This window comes from Eretmochelys imbricata, chromosome 3 (assembly GCF_965152235.1).
Source record: "Eretmochelys imbricata isolate rEreImb1 chromosome 3, rEreImb1.hap1, whole genome shotgun sequence".
NCBI lineage: Eukaryota > Metazoa > Chordata > Testudines > Cheloniidae > Eretmochelys > Eretmochelys imbricata.
The window spans coordinates 102,343,365-102,366,983 of record NC_135574.1 but is presented as its reverse complement, the minus strand read 5'-3'; the positions used below and the strand labels follow the sequence as shown (position 1 = coordinate 102,366,983).

Sequence of the window (23,619 nt, the reverse complement as noted above, 5' to 3'; positions counted from 1 at the left end):
TGGCATTTAGTTGAGAACTAAGAGTATAACAAACCAAATTCTACCCTCTGATACACGTACGCAACTACCACTGATTTCAGTCTAGCCCTCTGCATATTACTTTAGACACACACACACTACAAGTAGGAACAAAAGTATCAGCAAAAGACTACACTTACATTGTTTCCAAATTAATCTGCAACTGTACAATTTTAATTGCAATAGAAAAAGGGGAAAGGAATATAACAACAGGTATTAAGAGAGATATTTTCCAAATTTTTATTTGTGCACATTCATCAAGTGAAAAAGATAACTTTTACAGCTTCTTTGGTGCCCAATATTCAGCATACAAAAATGTAAAAGACTATTCACAAAATAAAACACAAGCTCAAACTAAAAAAATGTTTGAAAGGTAGTGCACATCGTGACAGGTTTGCTTATGAATACACAGAAATTACTGCAAAAATAAATAGAACGTCTTTTTAAAAGCAGCAATTTCATATCTTGTAAACTTTCGTTTTTACAATACAGCACTGTTCAAAATAAAATCCAAAGGGACTGGAGTTTACACTGTGGCCATGAACAAGTAAAAGAGTCTGTATTTCCTCAGCTATTGTTGGTCCAGTTTTCCTTTTTTTGCTTTTAGTCCAATGTGCAGCAGTCTTTAAAGGTGCTTGGTTAGGGAACCTAACCATTAAGTGGTGAATTATAAAATTTCCTTCCTGCTTTCAAACACGAATGGGTAAATCTGCTCCACAGCACTGGCAACAGCCTTTACGTTTGGCCCTGAGACATTTTAAAAAATAGAGAGAAGAGGGAGAAAAAGTCAGGGCATTAAAAAGCAAGAATGTAACAGTACCTCAAAAACCATTCAGCGTATATCAGCTAGCACAACTTTACACTGTAGACACACCTTTTCTCATATTCAAGAAAGCTACTAAGTACTTAGAGGAAGAAAATAATATGCAACTTCTAGAACCCATAATGACATTTGAACTGGTTGTTGACTAGATTAGAAATTAATAACTCCACATCTGTCACTTTTATTTCATAAGAAATTATATACTGTCTAGTACACTGGAATAGAAGAATCCCAGCAAGAGTGGGGTTAGAAAGCATACCATATGCTTTCTGATTTGCTACTGTCCTCAGAACCTGTATACCCACATCAAAGGATGGCCACTTCAATTTCTCATTTAATTGAGCTAACCAAGGAAACTATTTGTAAGTGATGGATTTTAACCTCTGTCTCAGTTATTCGACAGTTCAGTATAACAAAAACTTGATGGGTCTGTAACTTTGTAGTTTGGCTTATTTGATACCTCTGCCATCAACCTCAGGACACAACTGTTAGCCCAAAATTTGGTTATCTCCTCAAACGGGAAGAATCCTCAGGTTATCATCTAAACCAGTGGTTCTTAACGTGGGGTGCACACACCCTCTGGGGGTGCCAGACATGCCAGATTTTTTTAGACGGTAAATCATCGAAAACACAAATTAAGCACAGGCACGTAAGTACAACTACTTTGTTTCATCAAACCTATGTATTTATTAACATTATACATTTTTAACAATTACCATAATAAACAAACAAAAAATATATCTAGGTTTAAAGAACTGACCTACTTCAACAATTTTTGATAAGGGGTGAGAGAACATATTTTGATTTTTGATAAGGGGTGCAGTAAAGGTTAAGAACCACTGATCTAAACTAATTTACTGATGCTTTGGAGACAGAAATGGAGAGTGAGTCGGTGATGTCTGCTGGTGGCACTAAGTCACTGGGTAACAAACTATGAAGCTTGCAAATGATTGAGCAGAATGACAAAAAAAATTAATCTTGGACAGGAGTATAGTGATGTACTGACCAAAATAGTCAACTTTTCATCCATACTGATAGTGTGTGAAATTATGATTTCCTCCGAGGAAAACTATTTTGGAGGCTCAGTAAAAAGGGTCTGCCTAATTTGCAGCAGTATTTTAAAAAAGTGTAGAAAATGCAGAAAATACAACTAAAATTGTATCAAATGCTAGCATGCCCCCATTTATAGTACTGCCAACTTTTGGTGACCTGAGATTGTGTCTGTGGACTTTCTCAATTAAGATGACGCCTGCCCTTTATGCCTTTAAAAATCCCTTTCTAAAGATATTTTGGATTGTGTAGGTGGAAAAACTAGGATTATGTACCCCAGAAGAGAAAAGAGTTAGAAAGGAATTCATTAATTTATTCAAAATTTTGCAGCCCATAAAGCCTTCTGGGTCACCCAATGAAAACAGCCAGTATTTTTAGGCAAAATAAAGATAAGTTCAATAATATTTCAGACAACTTATATAATTCACTGCCTCTCAAAGTCAGTATCAAATATCACAGCTGGATTTTTAATGGCCTGCATAATTTAAAAACTATTAACAAAATTTGTATAAATGAAAACTAGGACAAGGGTAATCAAGTCACATGTTTCATGGCATAAACTGATTACTGCTGGGGTCCCTCTCTGCCTCATGGATAACACTGCCAGTTTGGTTGAGTGAATTTGGGGAGGGTTTTCTGCCTTCTTGTAAAGCGCCAGCTATTGACCACTGTCAGAGACAGGATACCAGACTTAATGAACTAGTGGTTTCACCAGGAATGAGAAGAGGACTTCCGAAGTTTCTTCCTAATGTAGTGATCTTTAAAGAGATCACAAATCGTTGTATATCCTATTTACATGCAAATTTCAGGAAACATAATTTTAGTGCTTTTTTGTACATTTACAAAAATAAGAAAATGGACCAGGAAGAAGATCCTTCTCATATTTTCAAATCTTGTGAGGATTATATGAGGCCTATCAGCCAATTTACTCTGCTTTCCAGGCAGGCACTACCGAATGCAGTGCACCTCCCTCCAATTTGTCTGCTACCACAGAAATAAGAAGTTCTAGAGAACAATGCGCAGTAACATCCAGCAGGCCGGGGAAAGCAGAAAGAGCATGAGTAGGTACAAGGGTCTTGCAAGGATAGTAGTGATTCTCCCAAAGTTGAAGACCTGGAAGGGAACCTCCACAGCAAGACAGAGGATTGTGGAGGTTAGCACAGGGAGAGAAGAGAGACAGAGAAGTTGAGGAAACCCAACATGCATTTTAGGGGAAGGAAAGCTGGAGTTGATGATATTGTCACCAGCTTCCTCATTTCTTTTTCTCTCTTCATCAAGCCTGTAACTCTCCCCACACATGTCATTTTTTTAAAAAAAAGTATTTCTCCTGAATTTTAATAGAGATTTTTAGTTACAAAATATAAATAGTTAAATCACAGTTCAATAAGTTGGCTGCATTTCTGGGGAACATTCAAGCTTCTCATTTATTTGAAAAGTAATTTTTCTTCTATGTTTGGCTGTCACTAGTTCAAATTAGTTTGCAGGAACATTTACATTTTTGGGTAGGTTTCCATTTTGGATGTTTGTGGGTTTTAGCTATAATTATTGCAGTCAAAAGAAATGTATTGTATAAAATGTTAGGTCTTGGTAAGGATCCCATATCCCTCCCCCCCAGATACAAGTGTCCCTAAGCATGATTTTAGATACCAATATCTTATCTGTCATTTCCAATCAACAGAAATTTAGCATGGGATAATTCCAGATCATGTGTGTCGGAGTTCTATTTTAATTTCCCACAGTTTTTGAATCCTTTTTTATTCATGTTTTTTCCCCATTTTAGCAGGTGTTGTATTTGCTCTCAGCTGATGTTTGTGCATATCTGGGAAACATGGTAAAGTCCTTCTTGAGATACGGGGCAGAGGATGCCAAGTAGGAATAAAGGGGAGGGGGAAAGGTGCCACAAAGCCTCCAAGAAAATATATATATACACATATACATACATACATATTTATTTTAATTTCAGGACCAAAGTCAACAAAAAAGTTCCAATGACTGAGGAAATCCATTAGATGTCTGGTATCTAGGAAGAGGTTTCCCCACAACTATTTTAATTGTTTGTTTCATTTTAAGTTTCCAGCCAAGGTTGTGTGTAATTTTTCCATCCAAAAGGGGCAAGAGGAAGTTTACCCAAGCGTTTGCCAGACTAGGACTAAAACCTGAAATAGGGCAATCTCTAACACCCCCTAGTTGTTGGTCAAAGGATGATGTTGCCATGTCGTACTGGCTGTGCCTCTCTAGTCTCAAGGTGCATGCCTGTGATAGTAACTGCTGCTTAAACAGCAGTAGTTTATGGGACTGTACAGAAGAAAAATGAGAAGGAAGGTTAAAGTTTTAGAATTTGTACTTAAACAAGCAAATATCCTCAGTCTCTGGTATATAAGCTCAGTTTCCTCATATGCCTCATCTCCCCAGAAACTGACTACATCCACGTGTATAAAACAAACGTATTTGATCTGCTGGGAGTATTGCATTCTCCCACAGTTATTCAGGTATTTTCACTGAAAGACAAATTATCTGGCAGCATTAAGTACAAATGAAATCTCACATGCCTGTCTCTCTGTTGCTTTGAAAGTCTAACTGAACTCCCATGAAACAAAGTAAGTTAAATATTTATTTTGGCATCATAAAGTACCCGTTACTGTGATACTTCCTGTTGAAAAAATCTGTAAGGTAGCTCTGAGAGGTTTTATTCTGTAGCACACTGCAGGATGAAGCTCCGGTTCATAACTAGAAAACAGAAAAGATTGTCAAAGACACTTCTATATTTGCTAATAAAAAGCTGATACACTGAAGAAAAAGATAAGAATTCTCTTAAGACCTACTGTACCTAGCATGAGGTCTATTATTCTTCGTAAATTCTGGCAATCTGATTTCAAAGGGCATGTTGCATACTGCTAAAACATTGACAACCTTAAAATCTGTGAAAATTACCTTTTGGAGAGAGAAAGAGAACAAGAATAAGAAAGGTTATGATACCTGATACAAAAAAGATATCTTCTGACAATAATTTGATTATTTCAACCAATAAAACCCTGTGTTTAACACAAAGCTGACAAGAGTAGGAATCCAAACAGAACTAGGGTAGAATTTTTAAATACCTAACTTAGTTCTGAACTATATTTGTAATCCAAAAACTTGTCTAGCAAAAAAACCAACCAAACACACAATTGCCTTCTCATGTAGATTCAATTACATTTAGAATGAACATGCATGGTCTATATTACTGTAGTAAGCATGTGTGACTAAGTTAAAAATTAACTAAACCAAATTATTCATGAAACACCAAAATAAATGACATGGGGAAAGCTTGGTTTGTAGTGTTACTAGAACCCACTAAGGTGTTACATAGTTAGTTCATATTAACAGTTTATCATCATTTTATTTAACAGTTTCTCCCAGAGTTAAGAATAAAAAAGAAAATGAGAGAAAACTGCTTGTTTGTTTTTTCTCCAGTAGCTAGTTCACAAAAAGCCATTTCCTTTCTCTTTTTGAAACAAAAAGCTAAACTGCTGGCTTCCAATAGCCTTTTATCCACAGCCACACAATGCTACAATATGGTGGTAAAATGCTTCTGGCGAATTACCAGCAAAGCCAATGCAATGGTGGGAGATTTTCCTGAAGCTGTTAACACAGACATGGCCAATGAAGACCCATTTTTGCTCAAACTTAATTAAAAAAAAAAAAAAGAAAAAAAAATTTGCAGCCTGAGAATGAGTCTACCAAATTTCAGTTTGAACAGTTAAATTACAAGCAGATGAAAATGACCCCTTAGAATGGAAATGCTTGTGCAATATTAATTAGACATCAACATGTGCTCTGCCTATAACGTTCACTCTTACAATAAAGTTAGGCCACATTAATCTGTTTCTGCACCTCAATGAACCAGTTTATATCCTATAAAGCCATTACTAAAGCTTTACCAGGGTATATATTTCATCTGACTTAATTCAACATTCTGCTCCATCGTTTTCACTTTTACATGATATCCAATACTTAATACCCCATCACTTAGTTTTAAATCACTTGATTTAATGCACTCAGGATAGTAAGAGTTGCTGTGGGCTGGTTGCCCACCTCTAAAATTTGGTGGTCATTTTATATGCTAAACAACCTTGGAAGTAGGCCATTCTTACTTTCATATCATCACTCTGATGTCTAGCTACTTGCCTGATAGTAAATGTATGGTTTATTTAATTAAATTAGAGCAACTGGTTGGATGATAGCTCTAAAATGTCATTATATGCCCTTCTGCTCAAGGAACAAACACCGAACTGAATGGTTCTATCAGCCACGCCTAAGTTATTTACAGTAGCAGACCTTGCAACTGAATGGTAGATGCAACTGACTCAAGCTCAGGCAAGGAGGAGTTCCACTTTTTAAGTTCTAATTCAGGAGTAAATCCTGGTCGCAGTGCACAGTGGCTAACTAGACTATAGCAACTTGCTTTAGTTTAATTTAAAAAAACAAAAATCAAACTTGTAGCAGTTAGGAATTGTTCACCATAATGGCTATCCGAAAACAAGATCCATTGGGAAAATGTGTCTGTTCATATGACAACCATATTTATGCCATTCAGAATATTTTACAAATGGATGGGGCAAATTTCCACTTTTCTTCAATGCAATCCTTTTAGAGATTTTGAGTATAAGGAGGACATATATATTATATATATATATGCAGGTGGTTAGTTTACACAGCCTCCTGAAACAAATTTCTGTTCATTAGCTGATAAGGAAGCCTGGTGCTGAACTACCAAGTGGGAGCCCCAAATAAATACAATCTCAAGATAACTTGCGTTGCTACACAATGAGAATTTGAGTGAGAAAATGCTGGTTATGAAATTGTTATAGCACCTCTTCTGCTGACCATCTGTTCTGAAAGGTCCAAACATGCTATCCCCTATCAATAGAAATACATACATATCCTATTGTTCACCCCTAAAAGAGAAGGTTATTATCAAAAGGATCATTACCTGAAAACCTAGTTTCTGCAAAGTACGAGCTAATCGTCTGGCACCAAATTTAGCTTCTTCTTCACTATAATTTAAAGGAGAGAGATAATAAGCAACTAGCTTTACTAATAGTTACTGCAATAAAACTAAAATTTTAAGATGTATACATACACACGTTCACATACTTACATATGTAATCACAACAAAAACTATATTAAAAGAACGTTAAAATGCAAAGTCAAGTGAAGAAGTGCCAGCATTAAGATAGCCTGTACGTATGAAATCAGCCCCCTTGAGCATATGCATTATGACAGTGTTTTCCAAACAGCAGGTCCCGACCCACCAGTGAGTCTTGGAAAGCATCTAGGTGGGTCACTTGTGTCCCAGAGGTGCTCTCCCCACCTGCAATCTCACTTCTCCTGGAAGGCAGCAGTGTAGGGAGAGGGATTTGGGCAGCAGCAGCATGGAGGAAGCAGCTGAAGCCAGAATTGGACAGTCAGCAGCCTGGTAGTGATTGCATGGTTGTACAGTCAACACCCTTATAGTGGTAGAGAGGCTTGCGTGTCTCAATGACCCTGAGAGCGATGCTGCCTGGAGTCATGTACTCCCTTAGGGTCACCCACGGCAGAACTGTCAAGGGCGACGTTCCAGACAAAGTGTAATCCAAGAAGTCCCTAACAGCAGAGCCGATGGAGGATAACTGCACAATGGAGTTGAAACTGTTGTGTAACGTTATAATGGCTGTGAAGGTGGATGAAGACTGCAGCAGATAGAGAATCTCCAGTCGTCATGGTGTCCATGCCACTGGTTTCAAGTCCTCTATCTGTCAAGGACAGTGTGGTGACTTTTGTGCACCAGTCTACCCATTTTAAAAGAAGTCCGGCACAGGCATCTTCCAGCTTTTGGGAAAACATTGCACACACAAGTCCGGTGGCGATCTGCGAGTGGTGACAGGAACAGGACAGTGAAATCTGGATGTTCCTAGTCACAGACTGACACACAGGCGGTGGGTATGTGTTACAGTTGTCTTGCTCAAGGATTGAGGAGGGTCGAGCATCTCTGCAGCTGCACCCACAACTGAGCAGTCCTTTTTTGGATCCACTCTGCTCACCCCACATGGGAAGGGGGGTTAGAAAAGGTACCCTAAAAATAGACTTGCCTCTGTTTTTCCTGGTTGGACAGCCGCATCCAGCAGGATCACCACTTCAGCGGTCGAAAATGTAAGAAACCTTTCAACTTTGGAACTTGGAACATACGTACCCTGATGGACAACTCAAACAGCAACCGACCAGAGTGACATACAGCCATTATTGCTCATGAATTGAGTCGGTTTAACATCAAAATTGCTGCTTTGTCCGAAACTAGAAGAGCTGATGAAGGACAGGTGAGGGAGGAGAAAGGCGGATACACCTACTTCTGGAAGGGAAAATCTATAGATGAACCCCGATTTCATGAAGTGGGCTTTGCTATAAAGAACAAAGTCATAAGGAGTGGGTTGGGGGGGGGGGAAGAGAACCTGGATTTGTGCTGAAAATGGCCCACCTTGATTATCATACACATTGTAAGGAGAGTGATCACTTTAGATAAGCTATTACCAGCAGGAGAGTGGGGTGGGGGGAGAGAAAACCTTTTGTAGTGACAAACACCCATTTTTTCATGGTCTGTGTGTATAAAAAAAATCTTCTGTATTTTCCACAGTGAAGTGAGCTGTAGATCACAAAAGCTTATGCTCAAATAAATTGGTTAGTCTCTAAGGTGCCACAAGTACTCCTTTTCTTTTTGCAAACTCATAAGGTGCCTCTCTGAGATACCAGTTGGCATCAATGAGCGGTTTATGACACTCCGAATGAGGCTCACCAAAAATCAACAGGCAACTATTGTGAGCGCCTATGCACCAACACTGGATGCCAATGAGAATGTAAAGGAAGATTTTTATTCTCAGTTGGAAACCATTTTATCGGAGACCCCTACAGAAGATCAGATCATCCTTCTGGGGGATTTCAATGCAAGTGTTGGACGAGACTCAGACCTGTGGAAAGGAACAATCGGGAAAGAAGGAGTTGGCAAAAGCAATTCAAATGGAATTCTGCTCTTGACCAAGTGTGCTGAACATGAACTTATTATTACGAACACTCTTTTCCGACACAAGGAAAAGTTCAAAACACCTTGGAGACACCCACGGTCAAAGCACTGGCCTCTCCTCGACTAAGTCATAGTTCGTGCCTGGTATCGTAGTGATGTACTTCTCACAAGAGCAATGACAACTGCTGATGATTGTTGGACTGATCATAGCCTTATTCGATCCAAAATGAAAATTAAGATTGCTCCCAAATGGAGGCTGCAAAAGAAGCAGGTCAGGTGCAAACTGAAGGTTCAAGATCTGAAGGACTCTATTAAGCATGACCACCTCCAAGCAGTCTTAGAAGAAAACCTCCCATCAGAGTTTCCGGAAGAAACTGAGGAACATTTGAGCCAGTTGAAAGCAGTAATAATCAATGCCTGTGAGGAAACCATAGGCTACCAAACCAGAAAACATCAGGACTGGTTTGACGAGAATGATGCTGAAATTGAGCAACTCATCAATGAGAAGAGAATGAAATTTCATGCTTGGCAGAACGACATAAATCGTAATACAAAGAGAGAAGCCCATCCCAAGGTGAGACTGGAAGTCCAACGTAAAACCAGAGAACTCTAGAACAAATGGTGGACTGAGAAAGCACAAGAACTCCAACATCTCATGGACATCCACAATACTTGTGGTTTCTGTAGTGCCACCAACGCTGTTTATGGGCCAATTCATCATGGTATCAATCCTCTTCACTCTAAGGACGGAACCACATTTCTGAAGGACAACGAAGCCATCAATTCTCACTGGAAAGAATGTTTTGAAGATCTCCTTAACTGTAATTCAATGGTTGCAGATGAAGTCCTTGAGCAAATCCCTCAATGACTATTTAGGGATGAGCTCAGAGACTCTCCCAATTTTTATGAGGTACACAATGCCACCAAGCATATGAAGAACAACAAGGCAGCAGGTCTAGATGGGATCCCCACTGAAATCTTCAAAGATGGTGGACCAGAGCTAATTTGTCAGCTTACCTGCTTACCCTTAAAATCTGGATAAAGGAGGAGATACCGAGTAAAATGAGGGATTCCCTGACTGTCACCCTCTTCAAGAAAGGGGATAAAGTGGATTGTGGAAATTATCGTGGTATCTCCCTCCTAGCCATTGCAGGCAAAGTTCTGGCGCGGATCCTTGCAACCCGCCTTCTGCCCATCAGAAGAAATTTTAGGAGAGTCACAGAGTGGTTTCCGAACAGTGTGGAACTTCAGTATGCTGATGACAATGCAATCTTTGCCCACTCTGAGAAAGATCTTCAAACTATCTTGAATGTGTTTGCCGATGCTTACTCATGTCTTGGTTTCACTCTTAATATCAAGAAGACTAAAGTGCTCTATCAGCCTTCTCCAAATGAGGTATTACCTGCTCCATCTATCAAAATCAAGGGAGTGGCACTGGAGAATATCAATCATTTCCTCTACCTTGGAAGTCATCTTTCAGCAAAGGCAGATATTGATGCAGAAATTCAACATCACCTGAGCTGTGCCAGCATAGATTTTTTTTGTTTACGGCACAGGGGTTTTGAAAATCATGACATTCGAACAGACACCAAGCTTCTTGTTTAATCAAGCCGTTATTCTACCAACACTGTTGTATGGGTCCGAAACTTGGACAACTTATAGACACCACTTGAAAGTCCTTGAGAGGCACCATCAATGCTGCCTTCGTATGATTCTGAAGATCAAATGGGAAGACAGGAGCAACAATATTAGTGTTCTAGAAGAGGCAAAGACCACCAGTATCGAGGCAATGATCATCCATTAGCAATTCCTGGTCACACTGTCTGGATGCCAGACCATCGCCTCCCAAAACAGGTCCTGTTCTCTCAGCTGAAAGAAGAGTACCATAACATGGGTGGACAACAGAAGTGTTATAAGGACTTGCTGAAGGACAACCTAAAAAAGTGTAATATTGACATTGACACTTGGGAGACACTTGTCCAGGATCGCTTAATGGAGTGAAGTCCTACATGCTGGTCCCCTGCAGTTTGAACTTGCTTGCCGACAAGCTGAAGAGGACAAGAGGCGCAGGAGGAAGGAGAGACTGGCTTCCAGTCATGGTCAACAGCCTCCTGCTGAGCCCAAAAACATCTGCTCCCATTGTAATAGAATTTGTGATTCAAGGATAGGCCTTATTAGTCATCTGAGGATCCATAATTCTCATGGAAGATGATCATACTCGGTAACGAGTGAACGCCCATCATCATCATCATCAGTGATCACGGCCCAGCCGAGGGAGAGAGGGACCAGCTGGGGCTGCAGGATGGGGCAAGGCAGGGAAAGCAAGAGCAAGGGAATGAGGGGGAGTTGAGCAGGAGGCTGGAGGGAGAGGGGAGTAGGAAGCTGGAGGGCTGAGAAAGGGAGGGAAAGGGAGGTGAGGGGGTAATGGTGGGTCCCGCAAAAACACAAAATGCATTTGATGGGTTGCCTTAGTAAAAAGTCTGGGAACCACTATATTATGTTACAGTCTTCAATTACAGGATCAATACTATGTTTTCCACAGGACCCTTGCTTCATTCAATTCACAGCATGGACCTGCTCTGGGGATAAATCTGGGCTGTGTATTGAAGGGGACTGTTGTCTGTAGAACCCTGCTTCAAATCAGACCCCTTCCTCAGCCAGTCTCAGTCCTCCCTGTCCCAAGACCCAGATTCCGCCCCGCCCCTCCACCAGTCTGCAGTTTCACTCTCCCTCCCTCTGGCTCTTTGTCCCAATCTAGTCCCTTGTCCCCTCTGCACTGGAGCCACGCAGCAACATGCTTCACGCAGCAGGAGGTCATGGAAAACACAAGAGAGCCAGGCTCCCAGTTCAGGTGCCAGGACCCAGACCTGGCACAGCCCACAGCAACCCAGCAATTGCAGGGAAAGTCCTGCTCAGTTCTGGGCTGGAGTATGCCAAATGGAGACCAACTCTTCAGGGAATGTAGCTGCTAAAATTGAAGAAGGCTCTATTGAGAATGTGCAAATGGAGATTCCCCCCGCCCCCCCAGGGTTTAGAACTTGACCAAATTTGGATGGATTTTCACAGAGACAGCACAGAACACTCCCCTGGCACAAAGTACCCCACTTCCCCACACTCCAATTTCAAGTCATTGCTCCAAAGCATGGAGATGTTACAGTATTTCAAAGAAAAGGTTGCCACTTTTTTTTTTTTTAAATGTGGGTAAAACAATGTATTTTTTCCCTAGTGTCATTCTCAGAAATAATGGTTGAACTGTTTTAGTTGAAATTTTCAAAAAAATTCAGCCTGAAGCAGACATTCAGCACAAAAAAATTCTACCCAAAGGGTTAAAGTTTGGCAAAATTATAAGCAACTGTAAACAGATTCTTATAATGGGAACTGTCGTGCAACCTTCATAATAGGTGGTTGTACCAGAGCTGCCAATAATATATGCAATAGATTTCATGATAATAAGTGGTATTTTCCAATGTCGTATACAAGAGTTTCATCCAGGAACAATTTTTTCCCTCTCCTTCAAAAGAGGGATTTTACCTTGTGGCTCCTGTGCAAATAACTTTTCCTGAGGACCAAATTGTGGCCGTAATCCTAGGTTTCCTAAGCTTCATTAATACTTTCTGAAAGAATTAGAAGAAAAACAGGTTTTAGTGTATGTGTGATTTCATACTGAAAAAACAAGTATTATACTAATAAAATACTTCCTTTATTCTATTTTAGCCTTGAGGACTGTTCCTTCCTTGCCTTCAGAAGTTAAATCAATATCAACTCCTGAGAAGAGCAAAATAAACCTGAAGTATCTTAGCCAATAAGCAAGTATTAAAGTAACAGGCTGGGTGGTGGCTCAAGTGAACAGAAATTATTTAAATAAACTTTTTTAAGGCTGGTAGCATTGTGCTATAATCATCTTTGCCTGTCACTATGACCACATCACTGCTCTGACTCTTTCCACTGATTGTCTCCTTCTGCACAAATTCAAACTCCTTGATCTCATCTGCGAAGTTTTACACAACTTCACTTTGTCTACATTTCAGATCTCATTTTCTTTTGCTTCCCCAAGCATCCTTCCTCTGCTAATTCCCTCTTGATTTCTCACTGTGCTTGTCTCCTCCTCTAACCTGTGAAGCTGCCCATACTTTCACACTATCGCCTATACCTGGAATAGCTTCCCTACACCAGTATACCTAGCAACCTCACTATCTTGCTTCAAAATCCCACCTCAAAACTTGTTCTTTGACTAGCATTCAACATTGATCACAACTTGAGCACTTCCCTGCTACCACTCATGCTTGACCATGCCAGAATTAATAAACACAAGATTGTATAATACCTTTCTAACAAGGTGTTCCCCTATACATTGGAGCTAACTGCACACATCAGATTTAGTTTCTCAAGGCAGTGATCCGAGTCTTACTTTATTCCTGCACAGATATGTGCACATCTACAATAGGGGGCTATATAAATAAGTAAGATTCAAGCCAAGTTTTTGGCATGTCAGAATGGGTATTTTTCTGGCCAGCCCAACTAACCCTGCATGGACAGGAAGATGGACTAGATCAGTGTTTTTCAATGACCAGTCCATGAACTCGTGCCTGTCCCCTGAAACTTCATTGACACAATACAGAAAGGCAGCAAGCTGGTCCCTGGGATCAAAAAGTTTGAGAAACACTGGACTAGATGAAGGCAACAAGACTTTCTCCCTGTTTACTTTAATATTGGGTAAGGGTGCACCAGAAACAAACTGCATAGATTTAATTTCACAACATTTCTTATGGCTTCAAAGTACTGCAATATTTGTCTCCTCAAATTTAGTATCCAAGAACAGATACAAGCCTGGCAAACCTGAACAAGAAAGAAACTGGAAGAAGTCAAAGAGATGAGAATCCAGCCATTCTAAACACAGTTCTGCTACATTGACTTTGGAATTCACACTACCAACTACATCCAACATATGGATATTGACAGAGCTCTAGTTTGATAAACATGTATAAAAGTTAGTCTAGTTTGGCATTTGAGATACATTAAATTTCTTACCCCAACATCACGCTTGTAGATCACATTTGCTCCCTCTAATGCAATCTTCCTCAAGTTTAAATGACATCTTGTTCTAAAAACACATACTACATTTGTGATTAAAATGTCCAATGCAACATCACTGTCTGCATCCATTGGGGTGGTTGAAAACTCAGATTCCCCACCAGCATACCATGAAGATCACATTCTGAAAAAGAAAACAATACAATTAAAAATACTGTGTCACACAGTTGTCTAAAACTATCCCTTTCATGTACCTTAGTTCCTTAATTGAGACAGTTTTAGAATCTGGAACTGAAGAATAAATTGTATGCCATTCTGACTCATTTATGGTCTGTGTTAACCACACAGTTTTGCATCCTGTGTATCAGAAAACAGGAAACCTATTGCTTATTAACACTCATGTTTCAATACCGTGAAACCAACTTATCAGAAATTGTCATGAAAGAACTAATTATACATAAAAACTGGGAAAAAAATTAAAGGAATAAGATATCTTAATTATACTATGCTGTTCATTCAACAAAAATATTTTTAAAAGCTGAATATGAAGATGAATTAGTATTTCTATGAAACAAAGGAAAAGCTTTATAGCACCTATAAATGATAACCTTTCCTCAATTCCTTCCTCAAGTCAGTGCAGGATAAAGTTAAACATAAGGAAAAATTTGTTTCTCATGACTGTTTCGATTAATGATGATTACATGGATGAAATTTAATTCCAAATATAAGAATCAAATATTTGCCAAGGTTTATGCTTTGGAACTATAAGCCTTCACATTGCCTGTGAAACTGTAAGATATGCATAAAACATGAATACGTTAAAAGAATAAACTGACTTTGAAAAGTATTTTTTATCCTTAAATTAGTTTTCCTGTATATAGTTAATGCTATGAATGAACTGGGAGGAGAGGCACTTGGTTACACTGTGTCATTCTATTATATTCTTAACATTGTGTTTCAGTATAATGTAGGACTCCAACAGGGGTGGGCAAAGGCCTGAGGGCCACATCAGGGTATGGAAATTGTATGGTGGGCCATGAATGCTCACGAAATTGGGGGTAGGGTTGCGGGAGGGGGTGAGGGCTCTGGGGTGGGGCCAGAAATGAGGATTTCAGGGTGCGGGAGGGAGCTCCGGGTTGGGGTGCGGGTGGGGGGGGTGAGGACTGGGGAGGGCTGGGAATGAGGGGTTTGGGGTGCAGGAGGAGGCTTCAGGCTGGGCCCAAGGGGTTTGGAGGGTGGGGGGGGATCAGGGCTGGGGCACGGGTCTGGGGTACAGGGGAGGGGTGTGAGGGCTCCAGCTAGGGTGGAGCCAGGATTAGGGGTTTGGGGTGCAGGAGGGTGCTCCGGGCTGGGACTAATGGGTTCAGAGGGCAGGAGGGGGATCAGGGATGGGGCAAGCTATTGGGGCACCGGGGCGTGGGTGAAGGCTCTGGCTGGGGGTGCGGGCTCTGGGGTGGGGCTGGGGTACAAGAGGGGGCTCTGGGCTGGGATTGAGGGGTACGGAGGGCGGGAGGGGAAATAGGGCTGTGGCAGGAGATCAGGGCACGGGGGGGGGGGGGGGGAGGGGCTCAGGGGTGTAGGCTCCAGGAACCACTTACTGCAAGCAGCTCCCAGAAGCATGTCCCCGCTCCAGCTCCAAGGTATGGCCAGGCGGCTCTGCGCACTGCCCCATCCACAGGCGCTACCCCTGCAGCTCCCATTGGCCAGGAACCACGGCCAATGGGAGCTGCGGGGGCGGCACCCGTGGATGGGGCAGCGCGCAGAACTGCTTGGCCACACCTACGTGTACTACATAGGAGCCGGAGGGGGGACATGCCGACTGCTTCCTGGGAGCCGCGTGGAGCAGGGCAAGCCCCCGACCCTGCTCCCTGGCGGTAGTGGGGCAAACCCCTGACCCCACTCCCTGGCGGGAGCTGAGGACCAGATTAAATGGTTGGATGGGCCGGATGTGGTTCGCAGGCCGTAGTTTGCCCACCCCTGGACTACAATATTAAAAAAAAGAAACTTTCACCATTTGATGGTTAAAAGTAGTTCCTGTTTCATGCCAGAAACTACTTCAGAATTCTTCTCTCCTACAAATAACACATACGGGCATATTAGATAAAGTGAGTGAGGTAACATCTTTTATTGGACCAACTTCTGTCATACTTAAGGATTGTTCAGTTTCTCATTTGTGAAAATCAGACCAACTCTGAAACATCCCAGAGTTCAAGTGCTCTACTAGTAATACACTGAACTTTCACTTCCCACTGCAGACTTGTTTTTTTAAAACCAATCATTTCAACACAATATTGCCACTAACAATTAAAATTCAAATAGAACTATGCAATAACAGCGTCAATGTTTTTTGTCATTTTTACCAGCAGACACCCATCCTCCCTAAAATTGGATAGGAAAGTCAGCCCCTTTGGTTTTGTGGGGGTGGTTTTAGTTTTGTTTTTTGAAGCAGAGAGGAGGTAGGGGAAGGAAAAGAGAAGATAGATATATAAGGGTATATCTGCACTGGAGTTGGGACCATGCCTTCCAGTCTCAGTAGACAGATAAGAGCTAGCTCCACTTCAGCTACCCTGCTAACAATTGCGGGGTTGCCACTGTGGCATGAGCTAACCATCTGAGCCCAGGCATGCCTAACCCTCCAGGTCCAAGGTCAGGTGACTAGCCAGTGCCACAAGGATGTCTCCACTGCTATTTTTAGCATGCTATCCACTGAACTCAGACTCAGGAGATCAGGAGTGTCTGAACATGGGTGATTAGTCACTGCCACAAAGTCTGCACTGCTAGTCAGTGTGCTAGCTTGAGTGGAGGTAGCACATCTCTGTCTATCCAGGCTGGGAAGCATGCTCCCAGCTGCAGTGTAGACATACACTAAGGGTCTCACCGAAGCACTGCAATTTATTTTCGTAACTTTTTACAAGAAAATATAGAAAAGTAAAAATTTTAATGCTGCTTGTTAGGAAAATCCTTGAAAAATTACTGGCTAGCAAAATGGGCAAGAATTTGGCAAGGAAAGATTCAAAAGCTAAAGCAGACCACAACTCAAGAGATGGAGGACACAGTTAAGGTTAAGATTTTGTCACGGTTATTTTTAGCAAAAGTCACATACAGGTCGCAGGCAATAAACAAGAATTCATGGAAGCTGGAGCCTCCCAGCACAGAGATGACAGACTGAGCCTCACCACCCAGGACTGATAGCCCAAGTCCTGAAGTTGCAGAGGTAACGAAAAAATCACGGAATCCGTGACCTCCTTGACAGACTTGTAAGCCTTAGCCATAGTACATCAAAACACTGTTGATCCATTAGCTGAAAATCCAGTAACACCCCATACTGAATGAACACAACAAACAGCAAAGAGTATAATGAAAGAAAAGCTGTCAGCCTTAAGATAAATTCTCTACACTGATTCATATTATCAAAAAAGCAGGCAGCCAGGAGACAAGAAACTGCCACATGTAAAAGGAGCCCATCACATATACTCCCTTGCTAAATGAAATACAGAGGCAAGGTCAAAATATTTATGAGAAATAAGCAAGAGGGAAACCAAGATTGTTAGTATCAACTTTTCCACCTAAGCACTTTTAATGTTAATTTGCCATGCATTCTTGGCCTCCTATCACATGGCACCCTGCCACAACTTCTGATCAATAGTCTTCTCAGACACACCTTGAGTGGAGGACTACAGCTGGATAACAAGAGAAGCAGGTTTCAGAGTAGCAGCCGTGCTAGTCTGTTTCTGCAAAAAGAAAAGGAGTACTTGTGGCACCTGAAGTGAGCTGTAGCTCACGAAAGCTTATGCTCAGATAAATTTGTTAGTCTCTAAGGTGCCACAAGTACTTCTTTTCTAAAAGAGAAGTAGCAACCATCATATAGTAGTGACACATCGAAATGCAGATGTGTTTTACATATGGAACTGGCTGCTGTGTGATCATCGTCTATTTCACTCTGCAGCTGGCTCCATATCTGAAACATTATGTCATAGCTCTTGGCTTGTCAGACAGAGGAAAAAGGAGGCGGGGGGAGAGAGAGTAAAAGAATCAAAGCAAAGGCAAAAGAATAGCAAGAAAGCACAGAAGATGATATAGGGTGTGGAGGAGAAAGAAAAATGGTAACTAATATTTTTCTACTGAGAACTGTACATATCCCTAAGCTTCCTAATGCCCTATCGTGTCTGTTTTTGATGGCCTATTACAGTATAATGTTTACTTAACCACACCACAGCAGCTGTTAAATAATGTAACTGCTTTCCTGGGAGATGCCTCCAACTTTTTATCACAAAACACCCATCTTTTAGAGGTAAATGCCAGCTATACAATAGAAGTGGTTAAGAACAGTGGGTACAGGGTGGAGAGATCACAAAAACAAACAATCCACAAGTTCAATGTGGGAGCTGAAAATTACCAGTAAGAATACTAATATACTGTGGGGCCCAGTCAATCAGAGTGATTTCATCCACAAGAATATCATCAAGAACAATTTAAACGTGCAGATTTTGGCAAGCTGAAGTTTTATATTGTAATAGTAATGCACCTATTTTCATCAGTAATATTCCGAAAGTTCAGATGATGCAAAGCACATAACTGGAAATTTGAAAATGAATTTTAACTATAACTTTATAATTGTAGTCTACAGCTTGTGACAGTTACTTGGTAAAAAGTGACATTTGTTATACAAGCAATATCTGAGCCCAATGTAAAAGACTAAAACCACCTTCCACTGGTTGAAAAAAACAAACTTGAACATTTAATATTTCAATATTGAGTGTTTACACAGTAAACTACTTCAGATGTATAATACTGATTTAAGTTTCCTCATTAACAGCAGCATGTTGAACAAGCTATTTAATACAAAACATTATTACTTTAGTGTTCTTTCAGAATACGAAGCCACAAGAGTCAGGAATTTCATTGCTGGAGTTCTTGTTCACCCTTTGTTACATATGCATAATGATAAGGTCTTTCACTACATGATCTAATAACATTGAATAAAACGAGAGAGTTCCCTTTTGTGGTGTAAAAGGTGGGGGGTGAGGGGGAGAACTGTCTTTGTCTCAGTAACAGTCCAAGAAGTTGGATAAAGGAGGAAATCTAAAACAAAATCTTCAGACATTCATTTTAGTACAGTATAACATACTGAGAAGAAAGAAAAGATTCTGGGGAAATGAAGTGTGGTGGGCTACCATCCCTCAAGATAGAAATACAGATTCAGCTTCATGGTTATTCCTTTTTAACAAAAGGGCAAATCAACAATATTAACAAGAGGAAAGATGCAAAAATATATTCAGAGTTTATATATAACTGTTCTTTAAATTATACGTAACATCTTTGCGAGGCAGCATGGTCCAGAGAACATGGTACAGACACGGGGCAGGACACAATAGGGTAAAATCCTGGCCCCAGTGAAGTCAATGAGTCACCCCTAGTATCTAACCCTAACTCTGCCACTGACTTGCTATATGACCTTGGGCAAATAACTTAATCATTGTACCTCAGCTTTTCTGTCTTTAAAATGAGGATAAAAGTGCTTATGTACCTTTGGTAAAGCACTTTTTGAGATCACTCAACCAATAGATTTATAGGGCTCACTACTATTACTCCAGATGTAGGAACTATACTTGTAAAGCAATGGGACAAGAATGGAAACAAAGTTTCCAGTTCTTTATAAATTGTGCATTTATTATTATTATTATTATAATAACAGGCCAAATTCCTAAACCTGCCCTATTAGACTCCACTAGATTTTGTTGATTAGCTCTGTTCATGAACTTTCCGACCTAAAAGTATTAAAAAGATACTGTCAACTTAAAGAGTATTGCAACATTGTGCCAGTGCTTGAGAAGCACTAGCTAGTGTGCTTTTTATTGTCTAGCTTAGAAAAATGCCAAAGGTAAACAGCCTATTTGGGGGGAAGCAAATTCAGTATTATGTTTTTCACTTTTAATAACCTAAAATATTAGTTGCACACGCACAGAAACATTTTAAACAATACTTAACCCGACATGTCATTTTAACGGATAAAGCTACTACCTTAAGATCGCTAGAAACAACTAATTAATAAAAGTTCAAACCAGTCTGTAATACATGGACACTGTCATAAGTTTACTGATGACGAGCCTTAAGGTCTTTCGGCATCTGAATCTTGATGCTATAAAGTACTGCGAGGGAGTCAGCTGATGTAAGGGAATAACTACTCATGGTTTATGGTGTTACCAGAGTCTTTTAATGAAAGACTTAATGGCATACACTTACTTTTGTGGAGATACTAGTCTTGCTCTGCAAACCACTTTGGCCTCAGTCTCACTTGGGATCTGCATGGGAAGATCACTGTGTAGTTGCAGAGTTCACCCATGCAGCTCTGACTGCAGAACTAGGGCCTTCATAGGCTGTTAGCCAATAGTGGTACTGCCATTCTATTGTACCAACATCCATGTGATGAAATGATTAAAACTACAACACTTATTTTGTATGATAGAAGTAAAGCTGTAATAGAATGCTTTATGTTTGCTTTCTTTTGTAAACAAAGACTTACGCTCTATTTGGACATTATTTTACCTAAACACTGAAGTGTTCCTTAAAACATAATTGATGGTCTGAATTGAGCAGAAAACATTCCTGACCTCAGTAAGCCTTGGGGGATGCAGATGTTGACTTCACAATAATCTGTTTTATTTAAGGGAAAGGTTAGCTTGCCACAAGAAAAAAACCCACAAAAACTCCCTAAACCTCTAGCTCTGTGGCAGGAACTTGGGAAGCTACTCTGGGCAGAGAGCTTCCCAACCAACTAGTAAGCTTGCAGCTCTCAAATCTTAGGAAACATCAATCCCTCACCAATGCTGTGTAGCTCATAGTTAGGTCCCTACCAAATTAACAGCCATGAAAAATGCGTCAGACCATGAAATCTGGTCTCCTCTGTGAAATCTGGTCTTTTGTATGCTTTTACCCTATACTATACAGATTTCATGGGGGAGACCAGCGCTTCTCAAATTGGTGGTCCAGACCCGAAAGGGAGTTACAGGGAGGTTACAAGGTTGTTGGGTTTATTTTTGGGGGGTGCGGGGGGGGGGGTCCTGGTTTCCCACCCTTACTTCTGTGCTGACTTCAGAGCTGGGTGGTCACAAGGCAACAGCTGTTGGCCAAGCACACTGCTCTGAAGGCAGCACCCCACCAGCAGCAGTGCAGAAATAAGAGTAGCAGTACCGGAACCCCCCCTACAATAACCTTGTGACACTCTGCACAACTCCTTTTTGGGTCACGACCCCTACAATTACAACACCATGAAATTTCAGATTTAAATAGCTGAAATCATGAAATTTACGATTTTTAAAATCCTATGTCCATTATATTGACCAAAATGGACCGTGAATTTGGTAGGGCCCTACTCATAGGAGTTCCAGTAGCACTTGTGTAATGCCTCTATTGTCTCAGTGGGGAGATGATTTAAGAATCCAATTTCTTGAACACTAAAACAGACTTTAGAAGAGGAGGATGAACCTTTCCCTTCACCTTATTGGTTGTCTGCTGGGTCTGATGTATGTTTTTGTGCACATGTATGTAATCTGTATATGACAATCTCTCTCTCTCACACACACACATACACTTGTCATGCAGTGGTTCCTCCTAGTTTCCTAATTAGATGACTGTCAGTCAACCAGAAAGAAAGAACCCACCCTTACATTAGGATACCAGATGATAGATATTTTGTCTCTCAATATCATAACCATCATGTGACATGGCTGTCAAACTGGGCAGAGGAAAATTTTTTCCCCTGATCAAAGATGGCCACCATAATGCCTAAAGTAATATTTTGTTTGCACTGTATCTCATTTCCCTCCCTTGTGTTTGGTGTGTTGTGTTTATTTAGATTTTTGGTTTTTATAGATTGTAAGCTTTTAGGGCAGAGTCTGTGTGTTTGTACAGCACCTACCACACAGGGGCATTGGTTCCTACTGAGGCTTTTAAGTGCTGCTGCATATAACTATTATTGCTTGTATCCACTGTCAAGAAAGTACACTGGACCCTCACTAGAATGCGTGTCTATATAGCGCGAATTTGCATATAACTTGGTCGCAGCCATGGATCCCAAATTTAATTACTATAATTGCAATTCATTTTAACATGGTCCCCACATTAATGCGGTACCGCGCATGGATCCCAAATCTCCTGTTCTAGTGAGGGTCCAGTGTATTTCCTCTTTTGAGCTGGTGGTTCTCTACAGGTTCACAGTTTAGGAAACTCACTGTATCTGAGACCACTTGCTCCTAGGTTAATTTTTCCTTTTACAGAGCACTTACTTAGCAGCACAAAATTGCTAACATGTTCCATTCATATTTTTCTTAGGGACACTGTCAGGCACTTTAGACCTCCAATCTAGGTTTTGGAGGGAAAGGAGGCTTTATAAAGCCTAATATTTATAGAAATATTTTCATTAAATATATACAAAATAGCTTTAAAAGCCTTTATAAAAGCTGTGTTAAACATTCCTTTGCAGTAGTTGCTGCAATGTCTAGGTTGGATTATGCTGCTGCATCAGAACCAAAAAATAAAACTGACTAGATTCTTGTTTTGGAACAAACTGAATGAAGTACAAAACATAAATGAACAACATAAATAGACAAAAGTAAACAATGTTTTTTTAGCAATGATTTGTTTTCTAAACTTAGCCAAAATCTTTTCATGGAAAGATGAACGTTAGATTTTTACTTAAACTTTTTGTTAAACTACAAAGCATTTAGGCCTAAATCACGTGACAGTTTCCATTTCACAAGGCTGATCACCTGGGATAGATTCTATATCTCGTTTAACATGCCGCCACCAAGGATTAATCTAACCTACAAATGTTATTTTAGGAACTTACAAAAATCATCCTTTGGGGGAAGTGGTGGTGGGGGGGAGGAGGGTTGGTTAAGTATTTGCCATCTTGAGGAGCCTCTATTGGTTGCCAGGAAACAGTGTTTCCCATGGAGGATGCTCTTGTCTCGTTCTCCTCCTCCTCCTCACTTTCCCCTTCCCATCGAAAGGGACAGTGAGAGGACGGGGTGGGGCGGGGGGATTGGCCAAGGGCCTGACCTACGTTTTGTGCACGCACCGTTATTTCCGCAGCACCCCAGCTGTGGGGACGAGGGGAGGGGAGGGGAGGGCCCAGACACTGCTCTGATCTCTGCCCCACGCCGCCCAGGAAGAAGCCACTAGGCGAGAGCAGGGGTGGGAGCGCCACAGGGCTGCGAAGCCCGAGCCCCGCGCCCCCCAGCTCCGCAAAGGGCAGCACCCAGAGGCGCCTTTATTGGGGGGGGGGGGGCGACACAGAGGCCGCGGGCGGCTCAGCGCTCGCTCCCGGGGGACCGGGCCCAGACCGCGGGGCGGGGAAGGGGTCTCGGAGCGACCTGGACGCAGCGGGGCTCCCCCGTCCCGCGCGCGACACCTGCCTGCCCGGCCCCCCCGCGCCCCGGCCCCGCAGCGCCAGACCCTCCCCGGCCAGCGCCGCGGGTGGGCGGCGGCGGCGGCTGCAGTTACCGCGTGGGCCGGCGGTTGAGTGTCCCCGGCTCCGCCGCGCGCGGCCCGGTTGCTACGCGCCCCGTCGCTCTCGCTCTTTGTTGTTCCGGGTCCCGGGCCCTGTCCCCGCGACAATAAACATCGCAAAACGCGGCGGCCATAGAGATGGCCCCGGATAGAA

The 23,619-nt window shown here is 41.5% G+C and overlaps 1 protein-coding gene across 2 annotated transcripts; it reads right to left on the bottom strand.

Moving 5' to 3' along the window:
• Nucleotides 1–234: 234 nt before the first annotated feature.
• On the bottom strand, nucleotides 235–23,619 carry TBPL1 (TATA-box binding protein like 1). 2 transcript variants are annotated; one of them, XR_013345639.1, is made up of 7 exons: nucleotides 23,460–23,619; nucleotides 13,953–14,139; nucleotides 12,456–12,538; nucleotides 6,864–6,927; nucleotides 4,719–4,822; nucleotides 4,441–4,618; nucleotides 235–765 (listed from the first exon to the last, which is right to left on the bottom strand). XR_013345639.1 is itself a non-coding variant. In XM_077813062.1 (7 exons), exons 2-7 carry the CDS (start codon nucleotides 14,085–14,087, stop codon nucleotides 686–688), a joined length of 561 nt encoding a protein of 186 aa, XP_077669188.1. In that variant the 5' UTR covers nucleotides 14,088–14,139; nucleotides 23,460–23,619; the 3' UTR covers nucleotides 235–685. The 2 variants fall into 2 exon arrangements, 1 of the variants encoding a protein (XP_077669188.1); XM_077813062.1 differs by having other exon boundaries at nucleotides 4,524–4,618.